Consider the following 20832-nt stretch of genomic DNA (forward strand, 5'->3'; position numbering starts at 1 on the left):
GTGAGAATCGCGCCTCAGGGGTGGATTCATAAGTGAAGGTTGGGGCGGGGGCCTATTACCTATGTATGTGCACAGTTTTGTGTATGTCCCTTACTTAGAAAGGGAGGAGACCGCAAAGACAGAGATTAACAGACCTGTCAGGTCAATCAGTCTCTATCTGATTACTAAATCTACGTGAATCTAAGCAAAACAAACGATTGAATTTGGTTCCGACGCCTGTTTCGGCGCATCCTTTAGTCCAGAGTGGAAAATCGATGGCGCCCGATTGCGCAGGTCCTTAGCTACCTCGGCTCAGTCGCTTTAACAACAGCTGAAAGAGCTCACGTCGGGAACCAGTCCTTCGAATAATTATTTTCCATACAAAGTTACCGGTCAGCGAAGTCGAGTGCAACGCTTTGTTATTACTTACCATGCAGTGGGAAGGCGCATGGTAATCCCGAAAGAGGTAAATATTTAATTTTCTTGTACTCCTGTTCCGACTGTGCTCCTGTTATCATTGGGAGGTACCTGTTACGCAAAAGGTCACGTCAAACGCGTGACATATGTTTTATGTTTTTACAAGTATCCCGCTTCTTGACACCTCTTTCTAATATTATAAACATTACGTAAACGATAAATCGTCAAGACAACTCATTAAACTTTACTTTACGAGTATTTTAACAACCCAAACACTCGGTAAAAAAAAATAATGGCTCCGTTTATAAATAGATTCTGGTGGGCGATTTGAAGCGTCTTTGCAAAGAGGCTTTCTTTTAAAATGTACTATATTTTTTAAACGTTTTCAAGATGGAAGATAAATTATATTGATGTTTTGTAACGGATACCTTTAACCTTGAATGCCTTTTATCGTGGGCGTGTGTACACGTACATGCACGAATATTTTTCCTGTATCTTCTGATGTAGAAAAACAACGTTATATCGTGTTAAAAGAGCAAACTACGTAATGACGCAGTGATAAGAAGCACTCACGCCATAGAACCAGCACATTCATACAACAATAATAGCCTAGGCACACTACATACAAACAGGTGTTTCTTCCCCCATTCCATCCAGTTGTAACTTCATGGCGTCATATATTTAAAATGGAATACGAATTATTTTATACCGTTGCCAATTATATAAATAAAAAACGTTATATTTTGCGATAACGTATTTCCGTATTTCTGTTTTGAATATCTGCTATATACCGGATATACCTGATAAGATTTTGCGCATTTCTCGGAAAGAGTAATGATTCTTATTCTTTTGACAATGGTGCATAAGCCACTGCATCAGATTGATGCAATGTTAACTTGATCGTTAATTTTACGAAGGTTATCAGGTACCAGTCGAGGGTAATATTAAATAAATATTTTTTAAACCCCAATGGTGCATAGGGTTAATGCAACGCAGTATTATTTTGATCGTTAACACATGAAGGGAAGGTGATCAGCCCTCCGCTTCAGATACCAGTCCAGGGTAATATTCAATACATATTGGAGTGAAAAAAATACTTTTTTTTATTTTGTCCCCGTGAGGATTGAACCCGGGAACTCCAACATGGTAGTAAAGTGTGATAACCACTACACAATGGAGGCGGACAAAAACAACAACCCATAAACGCAAAACTTTTTTATAATTCACGTGTTTATTTTAATACTTTAAGTCAATTTATTGTAATTTAGTTTGTAGGTAGTTAGTAACAAAGACGAATTTAAAAAAAGTTAAGGTTTTACATACTAGAACTACAGATCAAAAATCAAACCACTCCATCTATAATACAGTGTTTCTCAAAGTGTGCTAAGCGGAGCCCTGGGACTCCGCAATACCTCTGAGAGGGGTCAGTTAAATAGTTGGTCAAAAGAAACAGCTTGATACCTCCGCTATAATTGATTTTATCAATTTATAGCGGAATTATTTTGTGTATTGTACTATATTATTGTGTTTAGTTTTGTATTTATAATGCACCTCTTTACTTTGTAGTTTATAATTTACCTTTTTTGACCGATTATCATTTTTATGATTTTACAAGTTTTTTACTTCAAATTACACGTTCAACAAACCAAATTAGACGCCTTACAAATCAAATCGGAAGTTTTATTGTATTTTATAAAAAAGGTAGAATTAAAAAAAAAGATTTATTCAAAGTAGTACTCATGATTGAAAGTAGTGTTAAAAATATTCTCCGAAAACTAATTTGAAAATAAAATAAAAAAATATTTTTTATAAAATACCATATTAATCCAATTTGATTTGTAAGGCGTCCAATTTGGTTTATAAAACGTTCAACTTGAAGTGAAAAACCTGTGATGAGAAAATGAACATAAAACCCTGTTTTAAGTTCGAAGGGGCTCCGTCGCTAAAAAAACTTTGAGAGCCGCTGCTTAAGTACAAGGTGGCCAGTAAATCTTCGTTCAACTTAGACTCAATTACTCGCGAACTTAATTAACCATGGTATTCTGTAGTTCCTTTTCTTGAAATTACGAAGAATTTTAATTTTTTATTTTTAAATATGAATTATTCTTACTATTCAATAAAATGAAGCATCCAAACTGATGAAACATAATTATATTAAAAGGCTTTTCTGCAAGTAGGATAGGGAAGGTAAACGTGAGGAAACACATCACCCAACATCCAGACCAATTGAAAATAAGTCTTTCCTGAATTCATTTTGTAATTGGCTTGAATCGTGCCCGCGACGCCAGTTTCGTAGTCAAGCGTCTACCCAACTACGCCACGGTGCCTGCCATATATTTTTATTTTTGAAAATGAAGCATCCAAATTTAAAATATCCTCATTGTTTCAAATATTCGATGGTAAGCTTCTCCCACTTTACATAATTAAAACTAGTAAATCTAACTAATAAACTAACCATCACGCCGCTTCCCCGTAGGGGTAGGCAGAGAGAATAGAACGCCACACCACTCTGTCTTTGCAAACATTCTTCGCTTCTTCCACGTTCATGCATCTCCTCATACATACCCGCCGATTATTTCGACTCCTAACCTGACCGCTTTCAAGTGTTTGGTATACCTGATCGTGCTCACCATTTTTTTTAAATAATAAGAAAAAATGTATAAAATATCGCTCACTCCTTTCAAGAACGTCATAAATCAAAAATTGTCAATTTTCAGTTGTGCATGTTTTTGGAATGCCCAGAAAATGTACTATATCCCAGCAAAAGCGGCATATTTTTAACTTAATATTTACCCGCTACAGGGCAGAAAGTGTTGTTTTTGCATTTTGAAGAAAAGGATTGCTTAATTATATTTTTAAATATACTAAATATTTTTCTAATGGAGATAAAACCTTCAGGTTTTACCTAAAAAGATCTGTTGCACAGTTAAAAGTTCAGTAAGCGGCTTGATATTTTTTTTAATACATTGTATTATATTTTCAAATTTTAAAAACGTTTTCCTGAAAAATCAAGTTTTTTGATTTATGACTTATTTATTTATTATGTATGATTGATTTATTCCGTTATAATTATAACGCTACCCTTTTGTCTAACGGTACCTAAGCCTCGAGGGTAGTTTACTAGTTGCAACGTAGAAACCTCAGCCAGCGGTCAAGTAAGGTAGTAATTCTACACGTATACGGGTAGAATTACTACTCTACCTTAACATAACAGCCCTCGGCGGTAGTCTAACGATTTTGTTATTTTTCATCGCGAAAATATTTTCTATACACGCCAAGACGTTATTTGAACCGAGTGTTATTCTACTTATATCAAGGGTATATTATTTATGTACATAAGGCTAATTGGTGCCGTATCGGATTTGGGGTCATCGTAATAAGTTTAATTTGGCTTACGTAGTTTATTAATGATCGCCTCGGTAGTGTAGTAGTAGTATAGCGTGTGTCTAACGCTCAGTAGATCTCGGGTTTGATTCTGAAGGAGCCAAAAGAAATATTAATGAATTTAACTAACTAACTAACTAACCATCACGCCATTTTACCGCAGAGGTAAGGCAGAAAGAATAGAACGCCACACCACTCTGTCTTTGCATACATACTTCGCCTCTTCCACGTTCATGCATCTCCTCATACATACCCGCCGATTGTTACGACTCCTAACCTGACCACTTTCAAGTATTTGGCATACCTGATCGTGCCATGTTTTTCTCGGTTTTTCTCTAGTCCTTTTTCCACTTACATTCGCCTCATAATTTTGTTTTACCGCTCTTTCCTCACTCATTCGTTCTACATGTCCAAACCATCTCAACATACCTGTCTTAATTTTTTCGATAATGCTTATCTCAGCTTTGCATTCCTTCCTTATTTCACTATTCGCACATCTATCATACATCATACATCATTAATGAATTAATTAATATTCATATAATTTTACCCTACACACCTGAAGTGGAAAACTGATCACTTTCCCTTGATGTATAAAATTGAACAAAATTGTTTTATGCAATATTGTTTGTGGATAAGGGTGAGAGGAAAAATGCAATTTTATGAGTAATGCGATAAAAAGGTAAATATGTAGATATATAAGTCAAAATATGATTAAAAATTCCCAAAACAACCTTATTATCTTCATCATGATTTGAATCAGTACAGCACTGGATCTAGACTTTTCGGTCCTCATAACATCTTTTAAGTAGAATAAACGCAATGTCAACTCGATCGGTGATCAGTTGTTTCAGATACATAAAGTTTTAGAGTGAAAAAAAATATTGCAAGTTTTGATCCAACTGGGAATCGAACCCGAGATCTCATTTTTTTTCTTCAAAATTTCGGATGGGGTGATTGTTTTCGATTCATAAAAGCACGACCACATAAGAAAAGCGTAAAAAGGAGAAGAGATTTACAAGGAAGAAGAGGTTTTAGTACGATTTTAGGTTTTAGTGCAAATTTTATTTAACGAATGTCTCATCATAATCATAACTTTATACTAGTTTATATACATATCGCTCACTCTTTTCAACAGCGCCATAAATAAAAAAATGATATTTCAGGAGATCGTTTTTAAAGTTAAGGAATATAATCAAATGTTTTAAAAATAAATATCAAGCCACTTATTAAACTTTTTACTGTGCAACAGATTTTTTTAGGTAAAACCTGAAGGTTTTTTCTACATTTGAAAAATATTAAGTACTTATATTTAAAAAAATGAACAATACCTTTTCTTCAAAATGCAATAACAACACTTTCTGCCCTCTAGCGGGTAAATATTAAGTTAAAAATATGCTGCTTTCGCTGTATATAGTACATTTTCTGGGCATTTCGAAAATATGCACAACTGAAAATTGACAATTTTTGACATATGACGTTGTTGAAAGGAGTGAGCGATATACGAGTATGAAGGAGGGTATTTTTTTATTATTATGATCTTCATTCCATATTATCTCGTTAAATTGTTGTAATTTAGGGATTCTGCCATTTTCATTATTGGAACCTCAAGGATAACTGGGACTTAATTAAATCGTTCTGTCAAGGTTCCACAAAACCCAATAATCTGAGTAATGTTCACATAAAAGTAATTATATTAAATTTATCCCTGTGTAGTAATAATTATTAAATTGGATTTGCGAAATATGACACAGTTAGTTCATTTATTTCGGAATGATTTGTGTAAGTATTCAAAAAAGGAAATTAATGAATGAAACTTGTAATTAATTTCAATCAGGTCTCGATAAAATGCCGTTATTTTGTAGATAAGAGATAAGAACCTTCATTGTAATTATGCGGGTTTTGCTTAAAGAACATCGGTACATGTTTGTATGTACGATTTATATGCGGCTAGTCAATTTGTCACGCCCCGTCCCGAATTTTGACACATCAGTTTCCTCCTACACCATTACGAATAATAGTATACCTTATTTATGCTGGTTTAATATATATATATATACATATATATATATATATATATATATATATATATATATATATATATATATATATATATATATATATATATATATATATATATATATATATATGTATATATACATATATATATATATATATGTATATATACATATATATATATATGTATATATATATATATATATATATATATATATATATATATATATATATATATATATATATATATATATATATATGTATATATATATATATATATATATATGTATATATATATGTATATATATATATATATATATATATATATATATATATATATATATATATATATATGTATATATATATATATATATATATATATATATATATATATATATATATATATATATATATATATATATATATATATATATATATATATATAACGTGTTAATATTTTTCTTTGTAAATTGGGTGTAAAAAATACGTAAAGTGGGTGTATAATAATAAAATAAACAATGTGTTGCTTTGTTATTATATATATATATATATATATATATATATATATATATATATATATATATATATATATATATATATATATATATATATATATATATAACGTGTTAATATTTTTCTTTGTAAATTGGGTGTAAAAAATACGTAAAGTGGGTGTATAATAATAAAATAAACAATGTGTTGCTTTGTTATTAAAGTTTGTAATTGAAGTTTATTCTTAATTAATCCTTACAATATTTTTCTATCTATCTATCTATCTGATTCTGACAGTTCAGAATATTATATTTTTTCTATCTGATGAATTTTAATATACTATTCAGTATCATTATAATGTTTGATAATGACGCCGGATGCATCTAAATACGCCTTACAATAGATTAATAAAAATAGTGGTATTTACCAAGTAAAATAAAAATGAATATATATTTATATGAATTAAAAATGAAAATGAATATATATTGTATTTTTGGTAAGACAACGAACGTAGTTATGTACAATATATATTATAATACATGTAAGTATACTTATCTTAAAGGTCATATGTTGTAATATTTTCGATAGAATCTAATGATCAGGTTTTTATATTGTTATAAAAAGAATTTATATCACAAAGCAAACATGTTGTTGTCATGTTGTGGATGAGACCCCATATTATGTACTGTACATGTCCGTCTATTGTCGACTCGTCAATATTGTAAAACGCTCTCTCATCAGTTATCATCTCATACAAGACATGTCTTTGTACTAAAACAAAGACGTCAGATACAAAGAAAAGGGATGAAAGTTCCAGTGACTTGTAACCTTTATAAGAGTAAATAATAGCGTAGAAATAATATTGGTTCAGAAAATATACACCACATTTTTACAATTTTACAGGAAAATATTATCTCTCTTGTTGTTTTATAACTTCAAAGGCAGTGTAAACTTTTTGTAGAAATGGCATGCTTTTATTTTTTGTTAGATCTCGAATACTATTTCAAAATTCACTTGAAAAGAGCTTTCAAACTACGGTTGAACCTCGCTAATCCGTCACTTGGGGTTTATTATCAGATAAATACGGGTTTTCAGCAAAATAAACAATATCTAAACTCAAAATAATTACATATTTTTTTTTACTTAAATGTTTTAATAATTTTAGTATACAACCACTCACCGTAAATGCTTTACATTTTGTTAATATTGAGAATATTATTCCTGAACAAATAAAAAAAATATCGGTGAGTGGTTAAGTATATACTAATATTATTAACATTTAAAAAAAAAAATAAGTAAAAATATCTAACCATAATGTAAATGCTTTAAATTTGAATAATATTGAGAATATAAAAAAAAATATATGTATTGTTTGTTCTCTACATTGAAAAAAAACATTGGAATAAACCGCACAAAAGCTGTTATTATTATTGATACAGAAGATCAATACAATATTTTTTTGTTAATAGTCGGATCAACCAAGGGTGGACGAGAGGGGTTCGACTGTAATGAACCTTATCTGTCTTTTTTATTTTTTATATTTTATTTTAAAGTTACAATTTAAAAGTTACTTTTTAGTTAAATGTCAAATTTAAAGGCAATTGTGAAGATGTGCAATGAAATACGATTAGGAGAACAGAAGGCAAGGGACAAATGATCCATTATAGCTAGTAATAACGGCAAAAATAACGCAGGTAAACGAAATATTTCTAATAAAGCTTGGTGAAAATATTAATAAATGTATTATATTTTAACCGCAAAGCCCGCAAAGTGCTCTTATCATAATTGTTTGTATTCCAATACTGATAGTAAAGGAATATGTAGGTACGGGTTATCACTAGGTAACTGCAGTAGGTTTTGGATCATAATCACCTCACTTGTACAGAATAATTACTAGGAAGAGAGGGTAGATAAAAACCGGGACAGAGGAGAGATAATCTGTTGCGTGAAATCGATATGAAAATGATATGGAATTGAGTGGTACTGGATAATTTTTTTAATATAATTATTTTGGTATTCTACTTTCGTGAGACCTAAAAATTGAGACGCAAAATTAACTGATACTTTTCCGTAAGGCCCAATAATCAAGGTTTTCTTTAAACCTAAGTAATATTTGACGTAATTGATTTTTTTTGCTTAAATCGCCGTTTTTGTATCGAAAAATAAAATAAAAAATATATTTAAAAATAAAGTTTTCTGTGAAATAAATAAATGGCTTTGAAAAGAAAACAGTTATCGAAAGGTGAAGAGTAAAAATAGTTTTTTTTTCAATATATATATTATGTTGTGTTAAAAAAAAAATATTGCGGGGCCCTCGCGCGGTCAGTTGCTTGATGAATTGGATGTTTGTGAGTTCCCCCTTAAAATGGTGTTGAAAGCTATTCTGACCTCTAAACCCCAATGGTGCATAGAGCACCGCATGCAGACGACACGGTGTAACTCGATAATCATTAGAAGATGGCGAGGTAATAAGTCGTGCGCTCTAGATTGCCCGAATCAAGGAGTTTGATTTCTTTATAGGAAATAGATGACGTAAGTGAAGGAGCGTAAAATGAAGGAAATGACTGGTTTGTAGGACAGGAAATGGTAGACTAATTGAATTAAAAAAAAAACAATGTTTGAGTTTCGTAATTTCACCTCTTCTTCTTCTTCTAACCTTTATCCGTATCCAATGGTACATAGGGACCTGCATATTATTGACGCTGTGGTATCTTGATCATTACATACACGAAGGCAATGTGATTTTCTTAATTCAGTTAGTAAAAATATTTAAAAATTTAAATTTTCTATCTCCTGTTAACAACCAGGAGATCATGAAAGTTGAAGAGGTAACATTACATTTTGTTTTCAGGTGGCATGCGGCTGAGCGCTGCGCTGTCTCCGCGGGCGCTCCTGCTGCTCCTGGCCGCCTACAGCGGCTGGGGCGCACTGCCATCCCAGGCAGACGGGAACGTCGGTAAGTAAAACATACTCCTTTCGTGTTATACTTCCCTGATACCTTCTTACGAACTAAAATACATAATAATACTTCTATTTTTGGAATATGATTAGTACAAATGGAAGATAAGGTTTATTCTACCTGTATACTAAAGTAAGTATAATATTATTTGTCTTCTTTGACTTCTATCCTTACACCAATGGTGCATAGGGCACTGAATCAGATCACTGAGATGTAAACTTAATCATTGATTGTATAAAAGCAAGGTCCTGGGTTCCAGATTCTTAGATTAAAGAGTGAAATATATTTGAGGGGATACAGATAAAGGACTTTACTGCCATATGATAAGAAGAATATCAGTAATGCGTAGGGCACTCGGGGTTGCAAACCGTCACTCGTAATAGCTTGTGTAGTTTTTACACTGCTTATTTGTACGAGTCTCTTAAGGTAAATTGCTTGTGTAACTTATAAACTGCTTATCTGTACGACTGACTCCCTTGAGGTAAAAGTAAGTAAAAACTTACCTAATAATCTTTTACACAAAATTTTCTGAGTGTAATGTCCCGAACAAAATGTTATTCTGAGTATTTTCACATCATTTCTTCTAAGTACCATATTTTTTAGCTAATAGTATGACGTCAACGTGTAAAAAAAACTGGTTTAAATAGTTCTGATTATGATAATGTCATTTAAAAGCATTTTAATGTTTACAAAACTTTTATAAGTTAAACATTAAAAAGATACTACATGATTTACGAGAAACGATAAATTTCCTTTATTTTATTTATTATTTAGTCAGATAATTATGTACTACATTATAACCGCCTTTCATTTTATTGAAATAGCGTATTTTCGCCAAGATATTTACATACTTTATCGATAGTTTAAAATCAAACAGAACTGTATCCTCGCAAAATTGAATGCTTTGATGTTTATATAGGTTGATGGACATTAATGTTGAATAAAAAACAATTTGAATTCTTCATGATTTACCCAAAAATTTCAAAGAAAATATCCCACAAATAAAAAAAGTTGGGAGAATACTCTTTGCGAAAGCAAATATTATTGACGCGTACAGAAAAATGGAATATTTTAAATATTTTATTCAATCGACCTCTCAAACAAACTTCAACATTTGGAAATAACGTGTTGAAAATTTTTAACACACCGAGGCCTTGTAAGAATATTTTATTTTATAATGTTATGTTTTCAGATTTTTGTTTTTATTTAAAATCCTTTCCACTTAAAAGTTACTTACATACTCACATTCTTGTTTGAGGAGCATATACCTATCGTATTTTTTTAAACACGGAAAAAACTTTTTAACAAGCATAACAGAGGTAAGCAAAATATTTTTATCGCCTAGAGCAGATAATGTTCAAAGTATATAAATTTAACGTAAAGAACTTTATGTAACAACTTGTTAAAAGAAATTTGAAACGTTATGGATGTGTATACATGTAGTATTTATTTTGAACATTTAAATATTTTTGGTATATGAGAATAAATTTACAAAAATAAATACTTGAAAAATGGTTTTTAAAAAAAAGTTTTGAGAATCTATTCTACAAAAGAGTTTTATGAAAACAATGTTAAACACCCAAGAAACACATCTTTGTAATATATATCGCCCTAAGTCTGTTAATGTGATCTTATTTTTTTTTAATTTTCGTATTGGTATTTAAAACTAAATATTTATTAAATATTTATTAAATATTTACTAAATATTTATTAAAACTAAGTATTTAAAAAAATAATAATATGCATTTATAAAAAAAAACAAATATTTGGTCTAAAAAAAGGTTAAACTAACGTTTCTCGAACGACCGAAATCTTAGAGAATGAATGATATTCACAGAGTTACCATTTTTTTTCTTATCGTCTTTGAAAGTGTCTTTAATGAAAATAAATAAAGTAACGTTTATATGGTTTTTTAACATAATTAATACAGGAAAAGAGAGAGAGAGAGAGAATGTTTGAGAGAGAGAAAACCATACTTTAAAATTTTTGACATATTCAGAAAATACACTAATAGAGCAACTAAGTACTCACTTTGACCAATTATATCAAACAAAATCTAACACATACTTATTTTGGTAAAAGAAACTTTATATATTATACAGTAAAGTGTACAGCTTTTTTGTATAATATTTAAAGTTTGCTTCTATTATTCATAAAGTCAATAAATAATGATGTGTAAAGGATAAAAGAGGCTGTTAGATTTGAAATACAATATATCGTATCATTTGACCATGTCTAAATTTGATTGAATGACATAAACGATTTAATTTTTATATAATTTTACAAATAAGTGTTGTTAAATGTGCCTTTAGGACAGGAAAACCCAGCAAGGGGTGTTGTAAATTGGTAATTTTTATATGATCAAAAATTAATACATAAATATTATTGAAATAAAATAATTTCTTTGTTTGTTTGTCAAATTTTGCATGTCATTGTCATAATTATCATTGTATTTATAACTAGCTTCAGTTTTGAGACTGTAGCCATACTTATTTATTTATTTAAACTTCATGTACAGAAAAGAAAGTAGTACATTGGTGGACTCATTGTTAAAAAGCAATATCTTCCAACCAACCATAAACAGACTAGTGCTATTGCTCAAAACGTTTGATACTATATATAGCTGTTTGCAATTAGAGGGTAGATAGTGCTTGAACATTAAAAAAAACATAAATTACAAATTGATGATACTAAGGAGGCAAAGGAAAAAGGGAGTTTAGGGAAGGAGGTAGAGAGAAAAACTAAGGTAGGAGGTTTGATGGATAGTTAGGGTTCTAATGATAGATAGTACTCTGGTTAGGTATCTGTCTTTTTTCTTTCTTTTAATAGGCCGTTATGCCGCCGGTTTTAGCGCTCATTAAAAGTTATCGTTTCAATTTCGCCACTTTATTAAAAAAATACAGAACGGCGACTAACGTCATGAAAATAAATAATTATTATCTAATAAAATTATGAAAAAAACTTACCAGGTTAATATAATGTGAGATCAATAAACCGTCTCTCCCATTTCCCGGCGCCTTCTCGGAAAAGGGCGTTTCTCCTCTCCATAAACCCAACTTAGCTCCCAGCAAATGAAGCAGCCCGTAATAAACCCACGCTATTTGAATCAAAATGTAGGAAGCTACGTGTGTTTTCTATCTGGAATTCAAATACAAAGTGGTATGACTATAAATATATACATATACATATATATATATATATATATATATATATATATATATATATATATATATATATATATATATATATATATATATATATATATATATATATATATATATATATATATATATATATATAAATAATAAAGTGCCCTATGCACCATTGGGGTGCGGATAAGTGTTTGAATTGAATGAAAATATAAACATATTATATGACGCAACCATTCTGGAGATTTTGGGTTCGATTCCCAGGGAGTTCATATAAATACAAGGTTTTTTCTCTCCAATGCACCATTAGGGGTAGATGAGGGGGCCACCTGACATAAATATGTTATGTCGAGGCCTGATTAAGCTTATATTTCACAATTTTAAAACCTCAACAAAAACATAACAATCGCATGAAAATAATTTACAGAAGTCATATTTATGCTTTCAGGCATTTTCTGTACAGACTAGGTTTTATTGATAAAAGTGAAAACTTAAAAGGTGACGCTTTAAAAAAAATATCAATACAGACCTCTTTTTTATTTGTTCAATAACTTACTTTTCTTAGCTTCGCAGAAATCTCTGTAAAAAGATGACTACGTTTTTAAGTGATTATTTTCATGCTCAACTTTTATTTTAACGTTGACTGATTTTACATTTCAGCGAACTCTTACTTAAGAGTAAATTATACTTCAATCTTCATTTTCATTGATCTTCTCAACTCGCCTTTACTTTCGATGTTGTTTTGTAGAACTTAAATTAGTTTTAGTCTAATATAACTCCATTAGATGGAAAAAATACTTGATATTGGATGAAACAACAAAAAATACGTCTCGTAATCAATTCTTGGAAATAGACAACATACATTCAGATGAAAATTTTACGTGAAAGAAGGATTCGATTACAACGCAGGTTATTTATTATTTTACATTTATTTATTGGAATTGTGTGTATAGATAAAATCTCTAATCTAATCTCTAAAATCCCTAAAGTATTAACGTAGTTTTTAAGTGTTGGTAGTATTGCGTTCTAATATGTATATTTAAAATATTAGAATTCCTTTTTCTGTTTGAGGTACACATACTTAAGAATCCCCTTTTTATTTTCTTTTTTTTATAAAAAAGAGAAGTATTTGTATTTATTTCATACTTTTTCTGTGAGCCTATTTTGAGTATGTCAAATACTTGTTCAGAAATATGGATTATCTACAATTATAGGAATTATTTACACATTATTTTTGACATCTCAACATAGATGAAGAAGAATATGGAAGTCTGGGCTTTTACGGGGCCGTCATAGTCTGGTTTAAGTGATCACTTTGCACACGTGTAACATCCACCAATTCTACGCATGATTGATACCACAGTACTTAAATTTTTGGAAGCTATATATATATATGATTCAATTTCGAAACATTGTTCTTGAATCACTAGAATTTCACTAGAGATTGGTGAGATGAAAAGAGGCTTCATTTCATCTGGGAAAAACTGGTACCTAAGCGCAAGGCTGATCACCTTTCCTTCGTATATTTAACGATCAAGATAACACTGCTTCTATACGATGCAGTGCCCTATGCACCATTGTGTGCGGATAAGAGTTAGAAAAAAAATATATCATCCATAAAATTAATCTGATTAGTATTTTGTTTGTACATGTGACATTCAATATATTTACAAACAAAATACTGATAACATTTATTTAAATATATTGTTTATTGACTTGGCGTTTAATTTGTAGAACTCCATTTTAATTTATGTATTAATTTTAAATCAAACACAGATTTTTTGAGTCTACTAAGTTGTATTTTATTAACAAAAAACACATAAAAAATTATATTGTGACAATTGTTTCGCCTTGTTAGGGCATTATCAAACGAATGTTTCGTTTGATAATGCCCTAACAAGGCGAAACAATTGTCACAATATAATTTTTTATGTGTTTTTTGTTAATAAAATACAACTTAGTAGACTCAAAAAATCTGTGTTTGATTTAAAATTAATACATAAATTAAATATATTGTTTTGAAATAAAAATGGAGATTAATGTTCACATTTGTCTGCATTACTTTTTCTTAATGTTAAAAATCTTAGTTGACGCGCTGAGGGTTAAACAAAGGATTTACGAAAACGAATATTAATTGAGATTTATAGACAAACGTCTACCCCCGCTGTCAGACAAGCAAAAAGTTGACTTCTATTTCATTTGGTTGAACGAAAATCGGGATGACATAGAATAAATTGGGTTTAAGACTTTTATTATTTTTATTTTTCAAACTTTCATTGAAACTCAACTTAAACTTTAATTGAAATTCACAACATTTTTGGGCGTGTCCAAATCTGGGTTTCTCCACTTAGGAGAATAAAAAAATAAAAGGGTCTCTGCTCAATAAAAGCTTTCCCGATACAGTATTCATTGCTGCGATGAACTCATGATCTCTAACGAAATTCTGGTGATTCAAGCACTGTTTTGAAATTGAACCATAAATCTAGGGAGCTCCAAAAATTTGAGTAGTGTGATTTTGAATCATGATTAGAATTTTGAATGTTGCACATGTCTCTCACTCCTTTCAAGAACGTCATAAATAAAAAAACTTGATTTTTCAGGAGAACGTTTTTAAAGTTCAAACATAAAATACAATGTATTAAAAATAAATATCAAGCCACTTATTTAAGTTTTTACTGTGCAACAGATCTTTTTAGTTAAAACCTGAATATTTTTTTCCATTTGAAATTTTTTTTATGTATTTAAAAAAATAATTAAACAATACCTTTTCTTCAAAATGCAAAAACAACAATTTCTGCCCTGTAGCGGGTAAATATTAAGATAAAAATATGCCTCTTTTGCTGGGATATAGTACATTTTCTGGGCATTACGAAAACATGCACAACTCAAAATTTTCGATTTTTGTTTTATGACGTTCTTGAAAGGAGTGAGCGATGTGTAAAGTGATCACTTATCCAGCCTATGGTAGGGTATACACCCTGTAAATACCCAGACTACCATATTTTTCTTCATCTGTCATGTTGATATATCGAAATGTATAGTTTTGATTTAGATACTTATGGAATCTCTTTTTAAAGTTAATATAAAAAGTGTATTTTTAGGAATACGACGATCAAATAATTACGTGTTTTAGTCTTGTAAAATATACCCGATAGAAAAAACCGCTTTGCGGAATAAGCCAACATTATCTTAATTATTGTACCATTTTCGTGTTTATTACAAATGTATTTTTTTTACAACATTTTGAGTGTGTCCAAATACTTGTTCACAAAATCTGGATTATCTCCAATTACAGGAGTTATTTTCATATTATTTTTTGACATCTCATCAAAGATGAAGAAGAATATGGAAGTCAGGGCATTTACGGGGCTTACGACCGTCATAGGCTGGTTTGAGTGATCACTTTACACACGTGTAACATTCACCAATTCTACCCATTATTGACAACCACACTACTCAAATTCTTGGAAGTTCTATATATATATGAACCAATTTAGAAACCTTATTCATGAATCACTAAAACTTCACTAGAGACATCTATTGGTGAGATGTAAAGAAGCTTTTTATTAAGCAGAAACTCTTATATTAGTATGTGAGATCCGAATCCCGGATTATAATCACACACATGAGAAACGCCAGAAAATACCATTTTCATTTTTATTATTAAGCTTATAATTATTCCATATTCTTCTTCATCTTTGATGAGATGTCAAAAAATAATATGAAAATAACTCCTGTAATTGGAGATAATCCAGATTTTGTGAACAAGTATTTGGACACACTCAAAATGTTGTAAATAAATTATCTGGTCAAATTATAAGCTTAATAATAAAAATGAAAATGGTATTTTCTGGCGTTTCTCATGTGTGTGATTATAATCCGGGATTCGGATCTCACATACTAATATAAGAGTTTCTGCTTAATAAAAAGCTTCTTTACATCTCACCAATAGATGTCTCTAGTGAAGTTTTAGTGATTCATGAATAAGGTTTCTAAATTGGTTCATATATATATAGAACTTCCAAGAATTTGAGTAGTGTGGTTGTCAATAATGGGTAGAATTGGTGAATGTTACACGTGTGTAAAGTGATCACTCAAACCAGCCTATGACAGTCGTAAGCCCCGTAAATGCCCTGACTTCCATATTCTTCTTCATCTTTGATGAGATGTCAAAAAATAATATGTATTTTTTTTACTTAAAAAATGTTAATGTTGCAACACTTTTCTTGCCATGTACGCCTTTTGGTAGGCAATCTCTTGAGCATTCATGTAAAAATAATAGTATACTTTTAGTACTCCTGGGGTTAAATTCTGCATCATGTATCTATGTTTACGTGATGTTGCCTACCAAACGAATACAAGCCGTATATGGCAAGAAAAGTGTCGCGGTATTTTATAATATACACATACGAAAAACCATAGAAAAAGATACAGACAGTTATGCTACCCTCATCCAGCTAAAATCACCAATTCTTCAGAAAAATACCAGCGCTTTGTATCAAAAACCAATAGCGAACGTTGAATTTTCGGATTTAATTGGATGAGGGATTAAACATGGGGTGAGAACCACCCTAATATTTCCTTTGTACGGAGATTTCCTCACTAGATCATAAATTAAACAATTTTGTAAAAATTATAATACATGGTAGGATAAAAATATTTTTGAGAACACGCCATAGAGAAAACGCCACAAACTAATAAATAAATAATTAAATAATAAATACGTTAGTGCAATTTTGTTTGCATAATATATATTTTTTAAAACTTACTAATACTACCATCACGTTGTTTCCCCGTAGGGGTAATAGAGAGGATGGAACGCCACACTCTTCTGTCCTGACATACGCTCCTAGCTTCTTTCACATCCATCACGTCCACGTTCTGTTCTCTCGCTTACATCCGCCATATATGCTTTCTTAGTCATTCTCTTGTTATCCATTCGTTCCACATGTCCATACCACATTAAAGTTTTTATATTAATTTATTTTTATAATGTGTACCTACAGCATTTTGACTTTTCAAATTTTCAAATCCAATAAAGTACGAACGTTGAGGACCCCTTGTATCAATTTGTATAGTGAGAAGACTGACAATCTAATATCCTCTACAAAGCTTCAGTAACCAGTTTTCTCCTGATTTGATTTAGATAACGGGAAAACAAGATCAATACGCTTCCAACACGATGTAGCTTTTATAATGAAGCATGGCGCGTACTGAAAATCTAATTATGTGATGGTGTTTACGAGTCGCAAACTTGGCAGTACTCAGTAGAGGTATTATGCAGTTTTATGACGCACGTACAGGCATTGTTGCAATCTTAAAATACATAAAAATTATACATTGTAAGATTTTTCCATGGTGTTATCTCTTACAGTGGATTAAAAAAATAATATTCTTATTCTCCTCTTATTAGATTAAAACCAATATTTTTAGCTTTTCCACTTTTTTATTTGACCAGCGACCGGGTTTCGTCGTTACCGACATCATCAGACTGGGTCATCGTTACCGACATCATCAGACTGGGTCATCACCCAGTCTGATGATGTCGGTAACGACGAAACCCGGTCGCTGGGTCATCGTTACCGACATCATCAGACTGGGTCATCACCCAGTCTGATGATGTCGGTAACGACGAAACCCGGTCGCTGGTCAAATAAAAAAGTGGAAAAGCTAAAAATATTGGTTTTAATCTAATAATAAATTAAAAATGCAATTCCATCACGAAGTGTCAGTGGATAATATAAATCTATTATTCTCCTCTTCTTCTACGTGGCATAGGCCTTGTGGCCTGTTTTTAAGAGGGATTAGCCTCCTGCGATGTCGATTCCCAGCTATCAATCCATCTCTTGTCTCTCTGGTCTGCCCAGGAGTTGTCTACCTTGGAGTTGGCCGCGGAGTTCAATGTCTGGATGGTTCCACTCTCCTCACATGCCCGTTCCATTGTCACCTTCGTTGCCTTCTCCACCTAACGACATCTCCCATCTCGCATTTTCCCTTATCCTGTTGTTGCTTATTCTATCTCCTAGACTCTTGCCGGATATGCTTCTTAGAGTTTTCATTTCTGACACTCTTAGCGCCTTTTTTTAAACAAAGTGTTAAAACTTAACGTTTTTTTTTAACTACATTTTGGCTACTTTTCTAACAAAATTAATTTATAATTTTATCTTACTTTAAAAGAGATATAATGTATCTAGAAAAAATAAAAATGCTGATAATATCATTATTATTAAAAATATTACACGTTAAAAAAAACTTAAAATTAGTTCGTTTAAGATTATACAGTTTTAATGCGAGGAGGCGATGTATCTTATATTTTATTTAAATAGTACAAATAAGTACTTGAGGAAATTTCTAATAATAGTATGGTTGAATACAATTTCAATCTCTTTTTTGATAGAGGTAATACTAGGATCGCAAATAAAGTACTTTCCTGAATCCATTTAATAAACATGCCTACCTTGGAAAAGCCATTATCCATCTACAAATAGAGCGCGTTTCAGCAAAACCTTTGTGTCGTTGAAAAGGCTTTACCAAAGAGTTTTATATCAATTCCTATTCACGTGTATAAAGGTAAGAAGTTAAACATATGTATTACTAGCAGGTAAATATCTGTTTTCTCTCTTGCATTTGTACGTTATCTTACATAGAATTATCTAAAATCCGCAACTGAAATCCTCTTACGTATTTATTTGCTTATTTGCGAAGTGTTCTTATAATACATTTGAGTAACGATCATAAAACTTTTATGGTCTTGCACAATAAAATGACATATGGCGTTAGTGTCGATATATTTTTTAATTATCTGTAATAGCTATAAGCTTCTTTTCACATTTTTTCATGGTCGACCCAAAGCATTTGAAATTTAAAATTATCTTTCTCCTTCTCTCTACATTATATCTTTCTTCTCTCTCGTGTTACGAAATGTGCTTAGTAAACGTGACGTGTCCTTATAATTTTACTCCCAATTATCATGCAATTATCGATTATCGAATCGCTGCGAAAGAAGTTTTATAAGGGACTTACTAAACTACGCATTTTCTCACGTCTTTCTGAATTTGGGAATGGTATACTTTAATAGGATGCCGATGACGTAAGTGAAGGAGTTGGATACCTGTACTCCTACAAGCGTTTGTGCGGGATGGCGCAAAATTAATCACCCTATCGGAAGATGTTATAATTTTTGCAAATGGCGTTGTACGTCAATCACATTTGGCATTTATGAATTAGACAGCTGCAGTATACCAAAAAATCATAAAATGGGCACAAACGTGTAACAACACTGGCGGCAGCCGCTTGGTGAATATCTTTTCCACCTTATAGAAAAAATAAAGGTCCAAGTTAAGATTTGCATCATAGATGTTTTTTTATTATTTAGTAAAAAAGTTGTTTAAAAGAAAATTGTATAATTATTTATGTACATATTTAAAATTCATATACAGAAAATAAATAAGTACATTGGCGGGCTTATTGCTAAAAAAGAAATATCCTCCAACCAACCAGTTTATTAATTTTGCCCCACCTTATTTTTTTATATACTTAAGCTTTCTTGTTCACAGATGTCAAATATAATTGACGTACGACTTTATTTGCAAAAATTGGAACATCTTCTGATAGGATGGTCAATTTTGCACCACCCTGTATATATGTACATATATTGGACTATGTACGAGACCTCTGAGGAAAAATACTCACATAGATAATATCATAGTCAATTTTGTCGATAATCTAACCTTCGACCTTTGCTTTGAAATGATATGAGACATACTAGAATATTATTAGGTTCTAACCCATTTGTGAATATTTAATATAATGTCCAACTCCTATAATACGAGTATATGTATATACTACTCGTATTATTCTATAATCAGACGTCAACCATTATAACGGAAACTATACATACTTATAGGATTTACGCATTATTATTATTAGTATTACGAACTCACTTACAGCTTTTGATGTATATATCGCTCACTCCTTTTAAGAACGTCATAAATAATAAAAAAACTTGATTTTTCAGGAGAACGTTTTTAAAGTTTAAAAATATTATACAATGCATTAAAAATAAATATCAAACCACTTATTGAACTTTTTACTGTGCCACAGATCTTTTTAGTTAAAACCTGAAGGTTTTTTCTCCATTTGAAAAATATTTAGTATATTTTAAAAAATAATTAAACAAAACCTTTTCTTCAAAATGCAAAAACAACACTTTCTGACCTGTAGCAGGTAAATATTATATTAAAAATATGCCGCTTTTGCTGGGATATAGTACATTTTCTGGGCATTCCGAAAACATGCACAACTGAAAATTGTCAATTTTTGATTTATGACGTTCTTGAAAGGAGTGAGCGATATGAGGTTTAAGAACCCAATAAAAAGGAGATGATTATTTTAGTACTCGATTAATTCCACCCTACCTACTGCACTGACCTTTCA

At 30.8% G+C, this 20832-nt stretch overlaps 1 protein-coding gene across 1 annotated transcript in view; it reads left to right on the forward strand.

Annotated features, from left to right (window-relative positions):
• The first annotated feature begins 293 nt into the window (after positions 1–293).
• IA-2 (tyrosine phosphatase IA-2) overlaps positions 294–20832 on the forward strand; it is a 57174-nt gene continuing 36635 nt past the window's right edge. The window contains exons 1-2 of the mRNA XM_088273108.1: positions 294–445; positions 9140–9244. Of these exons, the coding sequence (XP_088129234.1) occupies positions 9145–9244 (100 nt within the window). The 5' untranslated portion in view covers positions 294–445; positions 9140–9144. The remainder of the gene's footprint in view (positions 446–9139; positions 9245–20832) is intronic.

Source organism: Brachycentrus maculatus, unplaced genomic scaffold (genome assembly GCF_059751285.1).
Source record: "Brachycentrus maculatus isolate JH-2025_06_01 unplaced genomic scaffold, ASM5975128v1 h1tg000548l, whole genome shotgun sequence".
NCBI classification, from domain to species: domain Eukaryota; kingdom Metazoa; phylum Arthropoda; class Insecta; order Trichoptera; family Brachycentridae; genus Brachycentrus; species Brachycentrus maculatus.